The 18,805-nt window shown below is 34.6% G+C and overlaps 1 protein-coding gene across 1 annotated transcript; it reads right to left on the reverse strand.

Moving 5' to 3' along the window:
• Window positions 1–13,452: 13,452 nt before the first annotated feature.
• Window positions 13,453–17,622, reverse strand: BDBG_04284 (uncharacterized protein). The gene is made up of 2 exons (XM_031721608.1): window positions 15,516–17,622; window positions 13,453–15,429 (listed from the first exon to the last, which is right to left on the reverse strand). The coding sequence occupies exons 1-2, from the start codon at window positions 15,700–15,702 to the stop codon at window positions 14,414–14,416; spliced, it is 1,203 nt and encodes a 400-aa protein (XP_031578220.1). The 5' UTR covers window positions 15,703–17,622; the 3' UTR covers window positions 13,453–14,413.
• Window positions 17,623–18,805: the final 1,183 nt, after the last annotated feature.

Here is an 18,805-nt window from a genome sequence, read left to right on the forward strand (position 1 = left end):
GCTGCTATGAACATGTGTATATTCTTTCACTCTGAAGCTCCACTGCGTACATCATCACATACATGTATAAATATTCATCTTAATCATTAATTCTCACACTTTCTCTTTCTTTCCTTCTCTAACATTTTTATCTTTGTTATATAAGATCTATATATTATACTGATCTAATTAGTGTAGACTTCTTACACTATAAAAATGTTCATTATCTTCTTATTAGAAAACAATTATTCACATATTATTTTCTCATCAGAAATGATTACTTATTGAGAGATATCTGAACATATAACAATATGTAAGAAATAGAGAAATAGTCAAACAGTTAAGCAGACACTGAGTTCTTAGATAGAAGCTTGCTAACCAGTTATTCTGACTCTGTAACAAGATCTTACAAAGAGAATAAGATCTTATAAGAGAATATCAGTGAAAGATCTGAGAGTTCTGATACTCAGATATATAAGAATACAATTACACTTCTTCAGATTTCACAGATATTATATATCTAACAATCAATATAATCATGTCTAACAATAATATGAAACTCTTGAATGTGAGTATAGATGTGATGTCACAGTGACTCTGAGCAATGTTGAAATTATAACAGTAACAGATAGCAGATATGTATGTAACTCAATAACTTTAATATGAAGAGATTCAACAATTAATCTATATAATTTCAATATTTACAGAATTGAATACAAAAGCACTGAAAGAACACTTAAATACTCTCATATATTTTAATACTTCTGATCTCACTCTCTACTTATCATGAAGAATGAAAATGCTTGTGAAACTGAGTGTAGATGAAGATTTTATCAGTTCATTAATCAATCAAGATTAATATATTAATGAACAATTGAAGAATTGCATGAAACAGAAGTTCTATTCATGAATGAAAGCATGCAAATCAGTATTATAAATATCTGATAATATTATCAAATATCTTGATATTCTGTTCTGAGACACTGCCATGCAACAGAAAGTATTAGATTGATTACAGAGTATCTGACAGAGAAACACTTCTCTTATAATATTCATCCCTGATTTCAATATCAAGATTCTAGAAGCAGATGATCAATCTTGAGAGAATTGAATGAAGATTAGCATGCTCAAGAAGATATTAACTTTTGAACTCTTACAGGCTCTTGTAAGTGTAGACAAAGATCAGACTTATGAAGGCTTCTACACACAGCTTCAAACATTGAATGATTATCTTATCAAGCTCAAGAGTATACAGAACAGTGATAGAAGATATTACACTCACACATCTGTGCTGAGAAATAACTCAGTCACTCATATACCTGCATCAAAGAATAACAATGATGCAGATGCTATGAATTAAGTAGACTTGAATGTCTACACACAAGCAAGAGTTTTCACTGCTTGAACAGACTTTCAAGTTTCTGAGATCACTTCTGAAGAAGTCATCAATCAATGTCAATGTGAAGTGTGCATTAACTGTAATCAATCAGAACATATTGCTTTCAACTGCTGATTAATCTATGTGTCTTCACACTTGAGAGAAAGATCAGTACCTGTTCACACCAATCACATTACATTAGAGAAAGATTCAGAGAATAACTATGAGAATGTCTCAGTGAAACAGAGAAAAGATTAGCTTCTGTTTATAAATTTAAACAGAAGCTTGAAGAGGTTGAATGACAATAATTTGAAGAGAAGATAACAATGAATGCAATTCTTGTATCTACTGTGATTAATAACATGTATAATATGAAAGTCATGATAGACAGCAGTCTTTGTCACTATACAATGATAAAATCTTCAGTTGTAAGATGTCATAACCTTCAGTGTATTCTCTTATCAAAACCTCAACTTCTTGCAGAATTTGATGATTCAAAAGATATTTGTATCTGTTACATGATAAAGCTGATCATAGATGTGAGAGGATATTAACATGAAGATGTCTATATATATGAAGTTGATAATCTTGATTATAATCTTATATTAGAACTTGTCTGATTATCTGAACAAGGCATTTTATTAAACACTTGAAATAGAAGCTTGATATTCTCTAACAATGATAGAATTCACAAAGATGACATTCACAAGACTATGAATCTGACACAGATCTCTGTCAACACCTATAAAATGCTTAGAAAAAGAAGTTGCTGAAAGAATTATTAACAGCAGAATTATGTATCAATCTATTTTATCAGTCTGACTGATATTAAAAAGGCTCTAGAAAAGTTATCCTGTGTTATAATAACAGATTCTCATACAAAACTTTCTCAATAATATCATGAATATCTAGATGTCTTTCAACAAGACAACACTATGAATATACCTCTCTTACAGAGCCTAGGAGTAGATCACAGTATCAAGTTAGAAAAGAAGAATGATAAGAACTCTAAGTCATCATGAGACTTTCTTTATAATATGTCTCAAGATGAACTTCTTCTTCTTCAGAAGATACTCAATGATCTGTTGAATAAGAAATTCATATATGTTAGTAACTCTTCTACTGTAGCTTCTATTCTCTTTGCAAAGAAATCAGATGAAGAACTCTGATTCTGTATGAACTATCAAGAATTGAACAGATTAATTAAGAAGAACTGCTATTCTTTATCTCTTATCAATGAAATTCTAGCTTGCATTGAACAAGCTCAATAATTTATAAAACTAGATGTCATTGCTGCATTTCATAAGATTCATATCACTGAAGAAGATGAATGACTTACAGTATTCTGAACATATTATGATCTCTTTGAATATATAGTCATACTCTTTGAGCTGGCTAATACTCTCAGTACATTTCAGAAGTATATTAACTGAGTACTCTGAGATTTTCTTAATGAGTTTGTATCTGCTTATCTAGATGATATTCTCATCTTCACTGATGAATTCAGAAAAGAATATCAAGAGTATGTGTAAAGAGTATTACAATGACTATGAGAAGTAAAACTATCAATTGATATTAATAAGTATGATTTCAAAGTCAAGAGTATCAAATATCTAGGTTTTATCATAGAAGCTGGTAAGAGAATTTAAATGAATTCTAAGAAAGTCTCTGTTATTCTTGAATGAAAAGCTTCACATACTGTGAAAGATATATGAAGCTTCATCAGATTTGCTAACTTCTATCAGTGATTTATATAAAACTTCTCAGATATCATGAAATCACTTACAGAACTTATTAAGAAGAACTCAGTATTTCATTAATCAGCAGACACTGAAGCTGCATTTACACAGATAAAGAAGATGTTTATCAACATCTCTCTGCTAATGATATTTGACTCTGATTATAAAATAGTTGTTGAAGCTGACTTCTCTGACTATATTACAGAGAGAGCTATATTGTAATATGATAATAAAGATATCTTATAATTATGCATTTTCATATCTAAGAAATTGAGTTCTGCTGAATGCAACTATGAGATCTATAATAAGAAACTTCTTATAATTATACACTGTCTAGAAGAATAAGACTCTGAACTTTGAAGTGTCTTCAAATTTGAGATAATCACAGATTATAAGAATCTTAAGTACTTCACAACTATCTATAAACTTATTAAATAATAGATGTGATAATCTGAGTTCTTAAGTCACTTTCATTTTATAATACACTACTGTTCTGACAGCTAGAACTCAATGACAGATGCTCTCTTATAATAAGAGCAGAATATGTCATCTGATATAACAGATACTCACTGAATGAACTAAGAGCACTGACTCTTGAATTCAAAGATACTAGTTGATTAAGATGAAACAGCTCACAGTACTATACATACTTCTCTGACTAGAACTGTTACTGATATCTCAACTTCTTCTGAATCTATATTAGATGAGCTATGATATACAGCAGCTTAAACTGATGAACTTCTTCAAGCACTTACTGAAGCAGTATAATAAGAAGCACTCTGATTTCTCTCAGAATTATATGTAAGAACTGACATTTCAGAATATTCAATCAATGATAATAATACTCTATAATTCTGTGAATAACACTGAGTCTCTCACTTTGAACTCTTACACACTCAGATAATGCAAGACATGCATGATTCATATATAACTAATTATTCAGACTGTGAATAACTGTATAGAATAGTCTTCTAAGAGTTCTATTAATCTGAGATATTAAACAACATTAGATGCTTTGTTTAAAACTGCAATCACTGTTCTTTCATTATCTCATGAAAGAACTATAGAAAAGATCTATTAAAATTACTTAATATCTCTGATAGAATCTGATGAGATTTAGTAATTAACTTTACTATCAATCTATCTAAGAGTAAGAGTTGTAGAAACATTCTGATCATTATGAATCAATTGAGTAAAGATATAATATTGAAATCTTGTAATAAGATAAATACTGAACAAGTTACTGAAGCTTTTCTATAAAGCTCATTCTATTGAATGTATAAATTGCTGAGATTTATAGTATCAGATCAGAGCTGTTAATTTATAAGTACTCTCTGAACAAGAATCTGTTAAATTCTCAAGATTATACACTATCTATCAACTGTCTATCATTCTGAGACTGATAATACATCAGAATAAATAATTCAGACTATAAAGAATTATCTTTATAAGTTCTGTAACTACTTATAAGATGATTGATATAATCTTCTTCTATACACAGAGATCACTATCAACAGTTAAGATACTGTTTCAACAGATATAAGCTTATTCTTTCTTATACATGAATATTACATGAAAGTGTTGAATCTTCTAGAGATTACACAGTTTACACTGAATCTCTGCAGTCTGATTTAAATCACTGATAATATAGTAATAAAGCTCTGAGATATCTATAACTGAGCAGAGGTCTTCATGACAACTGTAAAATAAGATTAAGAAGATTAAATCAATATTTAATAAGATTCTGCAGAACAGTATAAGATAGAAGATCTTGTATAATTGAATCTCAAGAATATATGAATCACATATTCATCTCATATACTAGACTATCATCATGTCAGATATAAAGTGATAGAAGTTCTAGATAGTTACAACTACTATCTTGATACATTATCAGAGATTTATAATATATTTCACACAAGCTTACTCTGCTATGCTATCACTGATCTATTCTCTTCTCAGCTGACTTCTGACTGACAGTTGTCAGATATCATAGAAGAAGATAATGAGCTTAAGTGAGAGATTGAGAATATTCTCAATGAGAGATTCTGCAGCTGCAGCTGATAATATCTTGTGAAATGAGTCAGCTATGATTAACTGATCTGAACTCTGAGTTCTGTGTTATTCAAAACAGTAGCCCTTGACTGATGAGAACTGCTTCTGAAAAGAAGAGGCTAATGTGATGAGCTGTACTCAATCAATTATATAGACTATTTCATTACACTTCACAGATTCCAATCACTTCATTCTTGAATATGTATGCTCTGATTCTCAGCCATTCTTGATTGCTGATTCTCGGCTGCTATGAATGCATACACTTCAATTCTCAGCCATTCTCAATTGCTGATTCTCAGCTGCTATGAATGCATGTATATTCTTCCACCCTGAAGCTTCACTGCATACATCATCACATACATGTATAAATATTCATCTTGATTGCTGATTCTTGCACTTTCTCTTTCTTTTCTTCTCTAACATTTTTATCTTTGTTATATAAGACTTATATATTATATCAATCTAATCGGTGTAGGCCTCTTACAGTATTGAACAGTCTCATTCTTGAACTTTAAAAAATATACTCAACAGTAGCAAGTTATATCACAGATAATAAGTATTCAGTATTTAATTCTCTGATAGAACTCTAAGAGATAATCAGAGAGATCTTTCAATATATATTCACTGTCTACAAGATTAATATAAATCTTCTTAATAAGTTAAATAGATCTAGATATCAGTGTTTTTGAATAATCTCATATCATATCTGTCTTAATACATTTCTTGCAAAAGAACTTAGTCTTAGAATCTTTAATTATAACTTCAGTATGAGAATTCTTAGTCATAGTAATTATAGCATCAGTGTGAATATGATTAAGATTGTAGTATCAATTTAAAAGAGTCTTTGATATCTTTGATATCTGTGTTTTCATATTAGCAGAATCAATGTTATTAATAGTAGTAATAGTAGTCATAGAAAAATCAACTTTTCAGTTAAAATTATACTCATAAAATATTATAATATACTTGACTGTCTTGTTCAGATAATTGAGATTCTCATTAAACTTCTATTTATTAATCTTATATATGTTGTTCTGAGTGATCTGAACTGTATGAAAAATAACACTGTTTAAGACTCTGCAAATGAAAAATGAGAGAATAGTGAAAGATAATATAAATCAGAATCTCTGATTTTCAAGCTTTATAAATAAGAGCAGATTAACTGTAATATTAGAAATATAGTAAATATTCTGTAAGTTAATATTATCACTCTCAATCTTCAAGGTGATAGTTTTAATCTTCTTAATAAACTCAGTTTCCTCAGTCACAGAATTGACAGAGATGTTATTATTAAAAGATTTGATATTTAAGAAAGAATAAAGTGTATCTGTTATATTCAGACTTATATATGTATTCAAATATCAAGATCTAGAGAATGATTTTTCAGTGACTGTGAAAGAGAAATAGAACTTAATCTTTGTAATTACTGTATTTACTGCTGATTAAGAACTTATTAAGTCATTCTTCTTCTCTTTCTTCTTATTATCATTCTTCTTATTCATCTTCTTTTTATTTTTATCAGAGTGTAAGATGAAATATCTATTAATAGTATATTCATATCTTCTGCAGTGAGTGCACTTTTATACAGATATATTTTTATTCTTATCTTTATTCTTATTCTTTTTCACAGTCACAGAATCAGTCTGAGACTGCTTTTTTCACTTAATAATAATCTTCTTAAATGTACAATTAATCAGTTGCTTCATTAAATTATTAATATCAATATTGATAATGAGTCTCTGACTAGTGAAGAAAAACTCATTTAATTATATCTTAATAAATGATCTTTGATAATCTTGTAGATTGTTAAGAAAAAGATTATAATATATATCTTCAGTACTCTGACAGAGCTTCTTGTGATAGATAATAAAATAGCAGAAATATCTTTGAAAAGTAAGATAGTTACTATTCTTAACTTATAATTTTATCAATTTCTTAAAGATATTAACTCATTCTTCAGTTAGTGATATTATATATTTAATATTGATCTTGTCTTACAGAGCTATAGCATTGTCAGCTTTTAAGATTTCAATAGTAATTTAAATATTTTCAATAAGACTTGATAGTATACATCTATATAGAGACTTAGAACAGATTTTTCACTTCTCAGAATTAATATAATATATAAAAGAAGATTCTCATTAAGTTTTTAATAGAATGTTAATTTCATTAATAACTTTTACATCAGTTAATATATCAATATATCAGACTTTATAATTAGAGTTATTAAATGTGATCACTGATTTAATATCTAGTGTATATTTAACTTTCTTCTGATATTTCTGTAACTCATCTCTCATAGTATCTCTTTATACAGAGACAGATGTAGTGAGATGTTAAGTGATTTCAGCTGCAGTCATTTGATTTTATAGTATTATCTGTATAAGATTCATAAGATTGTCTGCAGTGTAATAGATAGATTGATTCAGATCATCATTAAAAGTTAGCATTTCAGAGATGAGAAATAGTGAAGAATTTATTAAGTTAAAAGATTCTGTAGATAAATATTAACTCTACTTTCTCTTATTTTAAAACTTCTTCATTATTTCATCATTAAATTTCATACTCTGGTGAAAACTGACATCAGTCTTATCTTATAACTCAGAGACTTTCTCATAATAAGTAATTATTCTATCAATAAGTTATCTAGTAGAGTAAGTAATTCTGAGTCTTGAGCTGAACTCTGAAGTAACAGATGTATCACTTATATTAAGATAACTCTGCTTCTTCTAGATATGTAAAAAAAAAAAAAGTAATATTCTTCATAATAGAGAATACACTTTTCAAAAGTTAAAAGTATATGAATCTACTGATCAGTGAATTTGAAAAAAATAAAATATCTCTAATAAAAAGTAAAAGTCTTTTCAAAAAGATAAACTACTCTTATCAAAAATGTTGATACAATATTTTAAAAAGAAAAATATGCCATTCAGGCTATAATCTGTAGAATAGTTGAAGATTGTATTGATAGATCTATCTATAAGAACATAATATAGTGATGAGTCACATGATCTAGTGAGATGTTGATGATTACTACACCTACTCTAGTCACGTGCCACCTCAATCTATTTATTTAGTGTAACTCATGTAGTTAGATTATAACACAATAATGTTATTCTTCAAGAGATTATGAAGCTCTTCACAAGCAATGAATAATTACAACAATGTGCTAAATTGACATCTTCACACATCATTACAAGCGTGCCTAGATGATTTATTGATTAATTGAACTCATGATGAACCTGAGATTGAGTGAAAAGCCTGACTTAACAAAGAATTACATGTCAACATGTAGGAGAAGAAATTCACAAATGTCTGAAGCATAAAAAGAATTGAGCATGAGCTTATCAACATCTGCAATGAACTGAAAAGTGACTGTCTCAGAGGCATTTGAGCCAGATGAAACCATTGCAGAAGAACAGTCTGACAAGTTCAATGTATACAAAGACTCAGTTGAAGATATCAGTGAGATGTCAGACAATGTGAGAGGCTCAAGTGACTGAAATAACAATAGCTCAGTGAGTGAGAAGACTTGTATAAGGCTTGAAATTGCAAGACTTCAGCATGAGGTTGAGTGAATGAAGACTAGTAGAAGTGACTCTGCAGGTGATGAGATGAGAGCAGACCTGACAGAATATCTTCAATGAAAAGAGAAGACATCTGTTATAATGAAAGTTCTTGAAGAATTCAGAAGCTAAGTAAGATTCATCAAAAGATTAATAGTTCTCACTGAATTCATTAACTATTCAATGTGAAGAGAGGAAATTCTTTTGACTGCAGAACAGTCTGAAATCAATGATATTCTTGAAGATAATAATCTTGATGAGAATGCTATCATGAACATGCAATGTTTCTAAAAAGAATGCAATCTTTGATTATATAATTATATATAGTCTGCAATTGCTCTGCAGGCCAAGGCTTATTTCACTATACTCAAGAAATTCAAGTTGTCTGCTTATGCTCTATAAACTATCATAGAGGATAACTTTTCTGAGAGATCTGCTGTTTACAGAACTTATCTGTTTAAGAAACTGATTAGTATGACTGCTAAGTCAAAAGACTCAGATCACACTTTCATTGAATGTCTGATTGCTATAAGAACTGATTATATCTGTCTAGAATATGAGATTCCAGATGTCATGTTTTTTAACAGACTGCTTACAGGAGTTAACAGAGATTGAGTCTTATTTATAAGAAATTGAATGAATCAAATTGACAAAGATAATACTTAATTCTTAGAGAACAATTTTATAGGCCTGTGCTATGATATTCTTTTGTGACTCTCTGCTGCAAATGAAGCAAATACTGATATGTCTAGAAATTCTATCAATAACACACAAGATAAGAATAAGAAAGACAAGAACAAAGAGAAAGACAATAACAAGAACAAGAACACTGAATTCAAACCTGAATATAGAGATAATGATGCGAGGACCTGCTATCATTGTTAAAAGATTGATTATATTCAGACTGACTGTTGGAAGAAATACTCTGAGAAATGTTCTTCAAACTCCAATATGAATAGAAACAAGGATAAAGACAAGAATGCAGAGAATACAGGTGCTGCTTCTATTTACAATGTCATAAAGCAAGTATTTTGCATCAAAGAAAAGGCCTATACAAGTGATCAGATAGAAAAAGATACCTGGATTTTAAACTCTGAATCAGGTGCTCACATCACACCTCACAGAGATCTTGTCATGATAAAACCTCAGAAGATGAAAGTGATGTTGAAAATGACAGACAGAATGATAGTCTCTGCTGCAGCTATAGAAGATATAAAGATTTCAGTGAAAGAGACAGATATGCTGTTAAATGATGTTCACTATATTCTGAAGTTAGAAGTGAATCTCATAAGTATGAGTAAGCTTGTACATCAGAGTTATACCTATAAGCAGTTGATATATGAGAATAATCATACTATGTTGATTATGTCTTCTGACTGCATGTTCTCATTTACAGCAAGATTAAATGAGAATGATATCTATGAGATGAAAAGGCTGATTATATACAGAGACTTGATCTGATTTGCTATACTTAATGATGATTTTGAACCTGTGAATACATTATGAGCAAAAGATGACACAATATTGACACTATCTGAAAGAAATGATACAAAGGTTATAGAACTTACAATAATGCAATGATATTAAAAGCTAGAACATCTAAATCTCATGAATATTGTAAAAATAATAGCAGATTCATATCTAGAGATGAGAATTATTAATTAATAAGCTTTATCATTCTGCAAAGTCTGTGTTCAGACAAAAATGACACATTCAATCTTCACATCTATGACATGAGCTGTCAAGCTGGCAATGAGATTCTTCATCAATCTAGCAGAGAGTGGAAAAACACTTTTCAACAGAAATGACATTCTCACTAGAAGAAATGCAAGCTACTGATTGAATATAACAGATGATACAATCTGTTATAGATAAGTAATTCTTATGATGAGAAAGAAAGAATCTACTACAAGATTAATGAATTTCATCACAGATATTGAGATAACTATACAATGTTAAGTTAGAACTCTACACTGAGATGATGAAGAAGAGTTCAAAAGTCAAGAACTTAAGACCTACTGTCAGAGCAAAGAAATAGTATATGAAATGACTATATCTGACACATCACAATCAAATGATTCAGCAGAATGCATGAATCAAATAGTTACAGAAAAGACATGAAGTCTACTATTTAATAGTGAATTAGAAAGAGAACTTTGAAATGAAGTAATACAAGCTGTGATCATAATGATCAACACATTCTCAACATTAACAAAGATATTTGAATATAAGAAAGAAACATTATTTACATCTTTTGAAGTGTGAACTGAGATGCAATCTTCTGTTCATTGAATACAGAGATAAGAGTGCAAGATCTATAAAAAGGATTTAAAAGTGTTAAATAAGCTTGCAGATAGAACTGATGACAAGAAATAACAGCTGATTGAATATCAAGAATTACATCAATATCATATGTGAGATTCTGTTGCACATCATCTTGAGATTGCATGAGATATCATATTTGATGAAGCTCTTAACATGAGTGCAAATACACCTGTAAATACAGTGAGAGAATTCAATGAATTGTCTAATGAATTGAATATTCTGAATGCTAGAGAGGAATAACAGCACTGCTTACTATAACACCTTACAAAGGAAAAGTCAGATGTTTTGAAGATGATTGTAAATAAGAACTTAGAGAGTGTAATTGATTCAATCTATCTTCTAGATGATGAGACACAGCTTGTCATGAATGAAGAGTCTGAAGACTCTGTTAATGAGAATGATTCTGTTCTAAGTGTTCTGACAGACTGATCAACTACACTGACAGAAGTCAAGAGAAGCTCAGACTGAGACTATTGACATGAGGCAATGAAAAAGAAGATTAAGATATTTGAATAGAAGAAGATATATATTATCATTGAGAAGGCTCTGGAAATGAATATTCTTACAGATAAATGAGTATATGATCAGAAATTCAATAATAAGAGAGAAATCATCTGCTTTAGAGCTTGCTGAGTGATTAGAGAGTTCTTGCAATAGCAGAGTATTCATTATATGAGATTATATACTGCAGTGATATCAGGGTCTACATCACACAGTCTATTCACTATATCAACTGTCAAAGAATGAAAGATCAAATTGATTGACTATGTATTCATGTTTTTGAATGACATACTATCACAGAATGAGATGATCTATATGCAACTGCTCACAGGTGTTAAGCATAACAGAGAGAGCTTAGTGAGATTACTCTGCCAGAGTCTATATAAAATGAAGTAAGCTGTAAGAATATAGTATTTCCTTGCAACAGAGCATCTAACTACATTAAAATTCAAGATATTATCTTATAATGATGAATTTCTATATCATTCTGTTCACAAGATCTATCTGACATTGCATGTTGATGATTATCAGGTGACAGGATCTCAAGAACAGTAATTAGACTGAGTATTGAGAGAGATTGTAAAGAGATTTGAGACAAAGAATGTTGAAGAGACTAAGTCATATCTTGAGATGAAGGTCAAATGTCAGAGGAATAGCAATCTAGCAGTTACACAGAGTCATTATATTGAGGAGATCCTTGAAGATTTCGGCATGAATAAGATAAATCCAGCTGGCACTCTGATGACAGCTGGTATATGACTGGAATTCTCACCTGATGAGAGAGGGGGATTGAATGATGACTTTACAGCTACAAGATATTGTCAAGAATTGAAATCATTGCAATATTTGATCTCAAGCAGCTGGCCAGATCTGGTGTTTGTGGTCAACTATCTCTCGCATTTTAACTCGCATCTGCACAAGGCATGTTGAGCAGCGTTGAAGCATGTCCTATGTTATATCAAGAAGATGAAAAACCTTGGCATATTATACAGGAAGAAGATTGATGATGTGAGCCTGAGTTCTGTGATATACTGTGATTTGAACTGGGCGGGGGCGGATTCTCAATACAAATTGACTACTGGCTATGTTATATTGATTAATGAGTCACTGATCTCATGGTGTTCACAGAGACAGACATCTATTACTAAATCAATCACAGAAGCTGAATATATTGCAGCTAGCAAGGCAGCTTGTGAGGTAATCTGATTGAATGATATGTTATATGATGCTGAGTTGATGAATGATGAAAAAGTGAAAATATGCTTGCACCTATGAGTTGACAATAAGGGAGCAATTGATCTAGCAAAGGGGAAATTCTTAACATGAAGATTGCATCACATTGAGATCAGATATCATATTCTTCATAATTTGATTAAAAAAGAGAAAATCATGATAAAATATGTTGATTCTACAGCAAACATAGCTGACAGGCTTACTAAGTCACTGGTGAAGCCTGTGTTTGAAGATTTTATCAAAAGAATTGATTTGAAAGAGATCAGAAAGAAATAATTGAATGATAATAATAATACAGTAAATCAATGAATTTTGCATGTATTTCTTGATTTTTACAGTTATTATTATACAGACACCTTTCCTAATGAGGAAATCAGGGTCTGATTGATGTAATTAATTATTATTGCATTTTTGAAAGATTTGAGAATGAGGGAGGCCCCGGGTGGCGGCTTATTATAGGCCACGGTGTAGCAAGGGGGGGTGTTGGTGATTACTACACCTACCCTAGTCACGTGCCACCCCAACCTATTCATTTAGTGTAACTCGCGTAGTTAGATTACAACACAACAACGTTATCCTCCAAGATGGGATCGCTAACCGCGACGGCCGTAACGGCCAACAATTTGTTAAAGCTTATTATTAATCAATATCAATCTTCAATATAGAATTAACAGTAGTAGTGAGTAACAGTAGAGTAGTATAAGTATGAATAACAATAACAATAATCAGTGATAATAATACAATAAAATCAAGTTAAAAATCAAAGCCAATCTAATATAACAAGCTCATGAAACAAAAGATATTATCAACAGAAGAAAAGCGGACAAGATAATTAGTAACTAAATGTAAAAGATTCAAGAATAAAAAAGAGGCTGTTTGTTTCACCTCAATCAACCCATGAACGCCTGAGTGTACAGATTATCAAATATAAAAAAATTACAAAAAATAAAATTAGTATGATCATGAAATGTAGCCAAAAAACACTGTACATCCAGAGTACAGTACTTCATAAATGAGACCGAACCCAAGAGCACGGCGCCCTAACATGAACCTCCTCCATCAAATGACAAATGGAGACAATATCCAATAAGCCAACCAATGCTTTCCAGGTCTAGGGGAACACCTTGGCCAAATGTCTATTTTCATTTCACACCACAACTCCCCGTTCTCCATCCCTTCCACCTCAAAAACGTTCGTTTTATAAAATATGAACGCGGTGGTTGATCCTCAACTCAGCTCAATCCTTTCCTTCGGACTTCTGCTGGATCCGAGTTTGATCATCCCTCTGGCTTTCGTGCGGTTGGAGACATATGATCTGGCTGTACGGTGTACGCCGGATCCTGCCCTAGGGAGAGAGCAGGTCGAATCATGAGATGAGAGGAGGATAGTCAAAAAAGAAAAGCCGAAGCAAAAAGGAAAAGCAAAGGAATTGGACAAGGGTCATTTGAAACCAAAACACAACAAATGGGCAAAAAAACAAAAAACCAGTTTTGTGTATTTAACATCACATCCAACATTTTTACCCCGCCAAATTTGAATTTTATACCGCCGATTTGCGCCGTGATTTTGATACTTTTTTACCGGACTTTTTCCTTTCTCTTTTTTTCGTTTATTTCCCCCTGTTTCGCAAGTTTTTTTTAAAACCCATCCCCCTCCTTCCACACTCTTCCAGCCTCCTCAGCACGTATTCGCGGATCTTTCCCCCGTTCCTTCGCCTGCTCAACCATCTTTGCCAACTCCTGCTTCTTGTCCTCTATCTCACGCTCCAGAACCTCATCTCTCCCGGGCTCAGGCTTCTCCAGTTTCTGAATCTCCTCGTCCGACAAGCCTTTCTCGATCGCCTCCTGAATCTCCTTACTTAACTCCTTCCATTTAAATAGTTCCCACTCCTTGGCACGTCTCTGGCGAGCGAGGTCAAAATATTCATCCAGTCCCTTAGCGCCACCGAAACATACGCCGAACCCGTCGCAGTAACACGCATGCTGCGCGGGACAGAAGACGTTCTTGCCCGTGAACACAACCTGCCAGAGATACTCCCACACGCGGCCGGAGATATAATTTTGCAGTTCCGTACGCAGGATCCAATCGCGGTAGAAAACGTATCTAGATCTCGGGATGGCGCGCGCGCGCTCGCGGGAGACTGCGAATTGGGCGCAGCAGGCCTGCGACAGGACCGTGGGGACTTCCGCAAAGGGGAAAAGCTCACTCCACGCTTTCGCAAGGATTGCTTCCTCCGGCTTGCTGGGGTCCGCTTCTTCTTTTTCTGGGTGTATCCAGTCCGGGCAGCCGGGGCCCCAGTTACAGCGCAGATTCATGTATCCGTCACGCATGACGCGTTCGCTGCTTAGCCTATTGATTAGTTCGGCGGCTTTGAAGTCTAACGGCTCTTCGTTGTGCCAGCTATTGCCGTGGGAATGCATGAATATCATGATGTCTGGGAGGTTGTCGTAGTGGTCGATGAGGTAGGTGAGGTAGACCATTGCTTCATTGCCCTTGTTGGCGGGCGGGTGGAGAGTTGCGGAAGGATCATCGACGACGTAAACGAACTGTTGCACATGCTGGACCTGGGAGGAGATCCAGCTGACGTCTTCCTTTTGTAGACGGGGGATGATCAAGGCTCTTGAGTAGTGGGAGCCGGGTGGTTTGGGAACTCCTGGGTTCAATATTAGAGTTACTGCGATATGGGTGATGTTGAAGTAGCGACGACTCTTCTTGTTGTTAGGAAGCGGGAGAACCAACCGGGGGAGAAGTGTGAGAAGTATCCCCGAGTGGGAGCTTTTTCTTCGGATGCATGTTCGATCAATGGGCCGGCGAAATTCCTGTGGTTTCTGGCGACGTGCCTATACCAGCTCAGAGTGACTAGGAAGGCAAGGATGGTGAGGAGAGCGAAAGGCCGCCGCACGAGGGCCAAAGGTCGTGAGTACATTATCGGATTGATTCATCCGTGGATATATATACCTCTATATATGGGGTTTGGGCGTCGTCACTTGTTTTGGATGACGATTATCGATTGACTATCTGGTTTCAAACACGCGGGATCCAGTGCCCCTTGCAGTGCCTCTTGTTTCCTTTATATTCGAACTTTCGAACTGCTTTGATCCCTTACCCCCGGTTCAGAATCGGAAGCCCAGGTAGGCAGGGGTTCGGTCTACTCTAGAAAGTGATTGAGCTAAAGTTAGTTAGGGGGGAAGGGTGGGATGTTGAGATGGAGGAACGATCAGCAAGGAGAAGGCATTCTGCCAGATACGAGGCGACCAGGACATTAAATGAAGCGCCGTCCAGCAGAATAACAGGACGAATAGCGGGAAATATTGTCTGTTGCATTTAAAACCATATATTAAAGAATAATAAGTATTATGTGGAAGCGAAGAGAACAAGACAACGGTGGGAGACGCTGAAGTGGGTTTAGCCGCATCCAGAGAGGCGAGGGCAAATTCCATGCGCAGCGCAGTCCTGAGAGTGGAAGAAAGGGAATTTAAAAAATAAAAAAATTTAAAAAAATAAAATAAAAAAAAAAGAAAGGAAAGGGGAAAGAAAGAGCAAAAGGAACCAAAGAAAGGGAAAAGAGGGAAAAGAACGTCCCCCCTGGCAGTAACGAGTGATGAGTGCTGTGCAACCAGGCAGAGGGGAAATATACGTAGAGGATATATATAGATAGAACACCGTGTACAGTACAGCGGACGCGCCAGTGTTCTCCGGTAAAGCCGAGTTTGCAAATATGGAAACGCATGAATCGTTCCCCTGGGTGGAATAACTCTGGTACGGTACGTACGCCTGTGTTAATATGTATGTAGTAACTGAGGTTGTTTGTTGCTCTCACAAGGGTTCTTTCTTGTCCATGCGAGAGCGACTCTGATGATGGCCATGGCTCATATATGTCATATATGGTTCGTCCTGATGAAAAGGAAAAGGTTGTATGTATTCTTTGTGCAGCCAAACCACTCCGTACATAAATAAACAAACAAATAACTACGAAGTAAGACAGATAAAAGAAAAGATCCAAGGATAGTAGCAATCTGCATGCTCGGCCTGCCTGGGGTGGAGTTGGCGCAGCGGCGATCAACGCCTCAATCACTCTCACATTCCAGCCCGAGGTTGCGATTTTCATGACGTCGGGTAGGCATAGTAGCATCCAATGGAGAGTACCCGTACTCTTTTCTTTCTCCTTCAGCGTTCGGATATAAGGGCAATGCAGGTATCAGTACATCCGTGAATTCCAGCCGGGGAACCGTCGTGGCTTGACAGCTGAGCAGAGGCCATCTAGGATAGAAGGGTCAGCTTGGGAAGTAATATCTGTAAGCCGTGAAACAGGAGAATATGTAGGTAAGGACGAAAGGATTCTGCATCTGACATGCACTGGACGATTATTGCTCTTCTTCTTCTTCTTCTTCTTGAGATAGCCAATTAGCGGGGATGCGAAGACGATGCCTCGCTTCCTGCAACAAAGTAAAAGTCGTTGTCTATATGGGATTTAAGCGATTACAGGCAAACTACCATAGGTATAGTGCTTCTCCTCCGCAGTTCTGGATAGTTATGAATGTAGTTAGCCATGCAGATGTAGCAATTATAATAATTACTTAGATAACTAATGTTTGTGTGAGTGTATGAAATCAGAACCAGTTCATGGCTAGTAGCATCTCATTTGGCTCTCATAAGGCCACAAGCTATCATCTATCATAATAACATTAGATATCCCCCCCCACCGTCAGAATATCCAACAGATTAAAGTATACCCATTCCAGTTTATAATACATCAAGATCTGATTTTACAAGGACCTTCGGATAGTGCAATTTTAATAATTGCACTATGGTTATTAAAACCCACCTTGTAATGTATGTACTTGGCAGCTAGGTGATAGATATAGGATTTTATAATAAGCAACGAAAATGACAGAACCTATTTAGTTAGCGGGCACTAAAATGATGTCATACACTAAATAAGTCCCCCTAATAATAGGGCTGAAGTTGCCACAGTCAGTCAGTCCAGTCCAGTTCCAGTCCTGGGTAACTAGCGGACGCCACCAATCCTCCTAATAATAAGCTTAAATTAGGCGCTAGCGTCCGTTGCCCACGCGCTTGGTCTGGACCTTGACGTCGATATATCAAAAACAGCAGCATACTGGCTCCAGAGCAGGTCAAGGTTATTGACACACGAGACCCCAGCTGAATCTTGTTACTTTATTTGTTGATATTGAGAAGTCCCTCCTGCGCGGTGGTTAGTAGAGGCTGTGAAAAAAAAAAAAAAATATCTCCACGGGATATTCATTCATTTTCCGTGATTGAAGCTGTGTTTTTAATTACAAGGTTGTTGTATGATAATGACGATGATGCTAGCAGTCTGCCGGAGCAAGTGAGAGAAAGACATCGAATAGAGAATTGGAAGGGAAAAGGGTCCAGGTCAAGGTTGGAAGAAATTACTCGGGGGGAGAATCTGGTTAGAAGGCTATCTATCTCTGTCCTCCGTGGCCTATTCGGGAACGCGAAAAATGCTACCACAGTTAGGCCTGTAACTCATTTACTTCGATTGGTTGGGCGAATCTAGAATATTAGACCCAGGTTTGGGTAATAATATATGTAGTAACGTTAAGGCTTTTGAAGTTCCGTCGACGTAAAGAAGCCCTATCACGGACAGGGGATGTAAATCACGCGCGGGAGCAGACTCGACGTGGTATCCCCCTCCCTGACTCTAAAAGGATCTGAGCAAATAAAAAGAAGAAAGTGAGAAAGGAGTATAGAGGGGGCTTGGAATAAGAAAGAAACAAAGTAGGAGGGCGGTTCGAGATGTCAGTGATGATAGTCGCCAAACACAGGCAACTCACCCTCGACACCCATGGAGAAAAAGAAAAGAAAAAGAAAAAAAAATATCTCCCAACGACTCAGGCTGGAAAATTAACTCCGTGTGAATAAAAAAAGTATTCCCGATTCCCGACGGGGTGAAGTAAAGAATCTCTCAAAAAGGACAAAACAGGACTGGCTAACCCATCCACGGATAATGGATAACCCCATATATATATATATACTTTCAATAA

Source organism: Blastomyces gilchristii, assembly GCF_000003855.2.
Source record: "Blastomyces gilchristii SLH14081 genomic scaffold supercont1.7, whole genome shotgun sequence".
NCBI lineage: Eukaryota > Fungi > Ascomycota > Eurotiomycetes > Onygenales > Ajellomycetaceae > Blastomyces > Blastomyces gilchristii.

What these genes read in the sequence shown, in the direction of transcription:
- BDBG_04284 (XM_031721608.1), bottom strand. Translation starts at nt 15,702, where the DNA reads ATGTACTCACGACCTTTGGCCCTCGTGCGGCGGCCTTTCGCTCTCCTC. An exon ending in CTTCTCACACTTCTCCCCCG is followed by an intron (nt 15,430 to 15,515) that starts GTTGGTTCTCCC and finishes TATTGAACCCAG; the next exon opens with GAGTTCCCAAACCACCCGGC.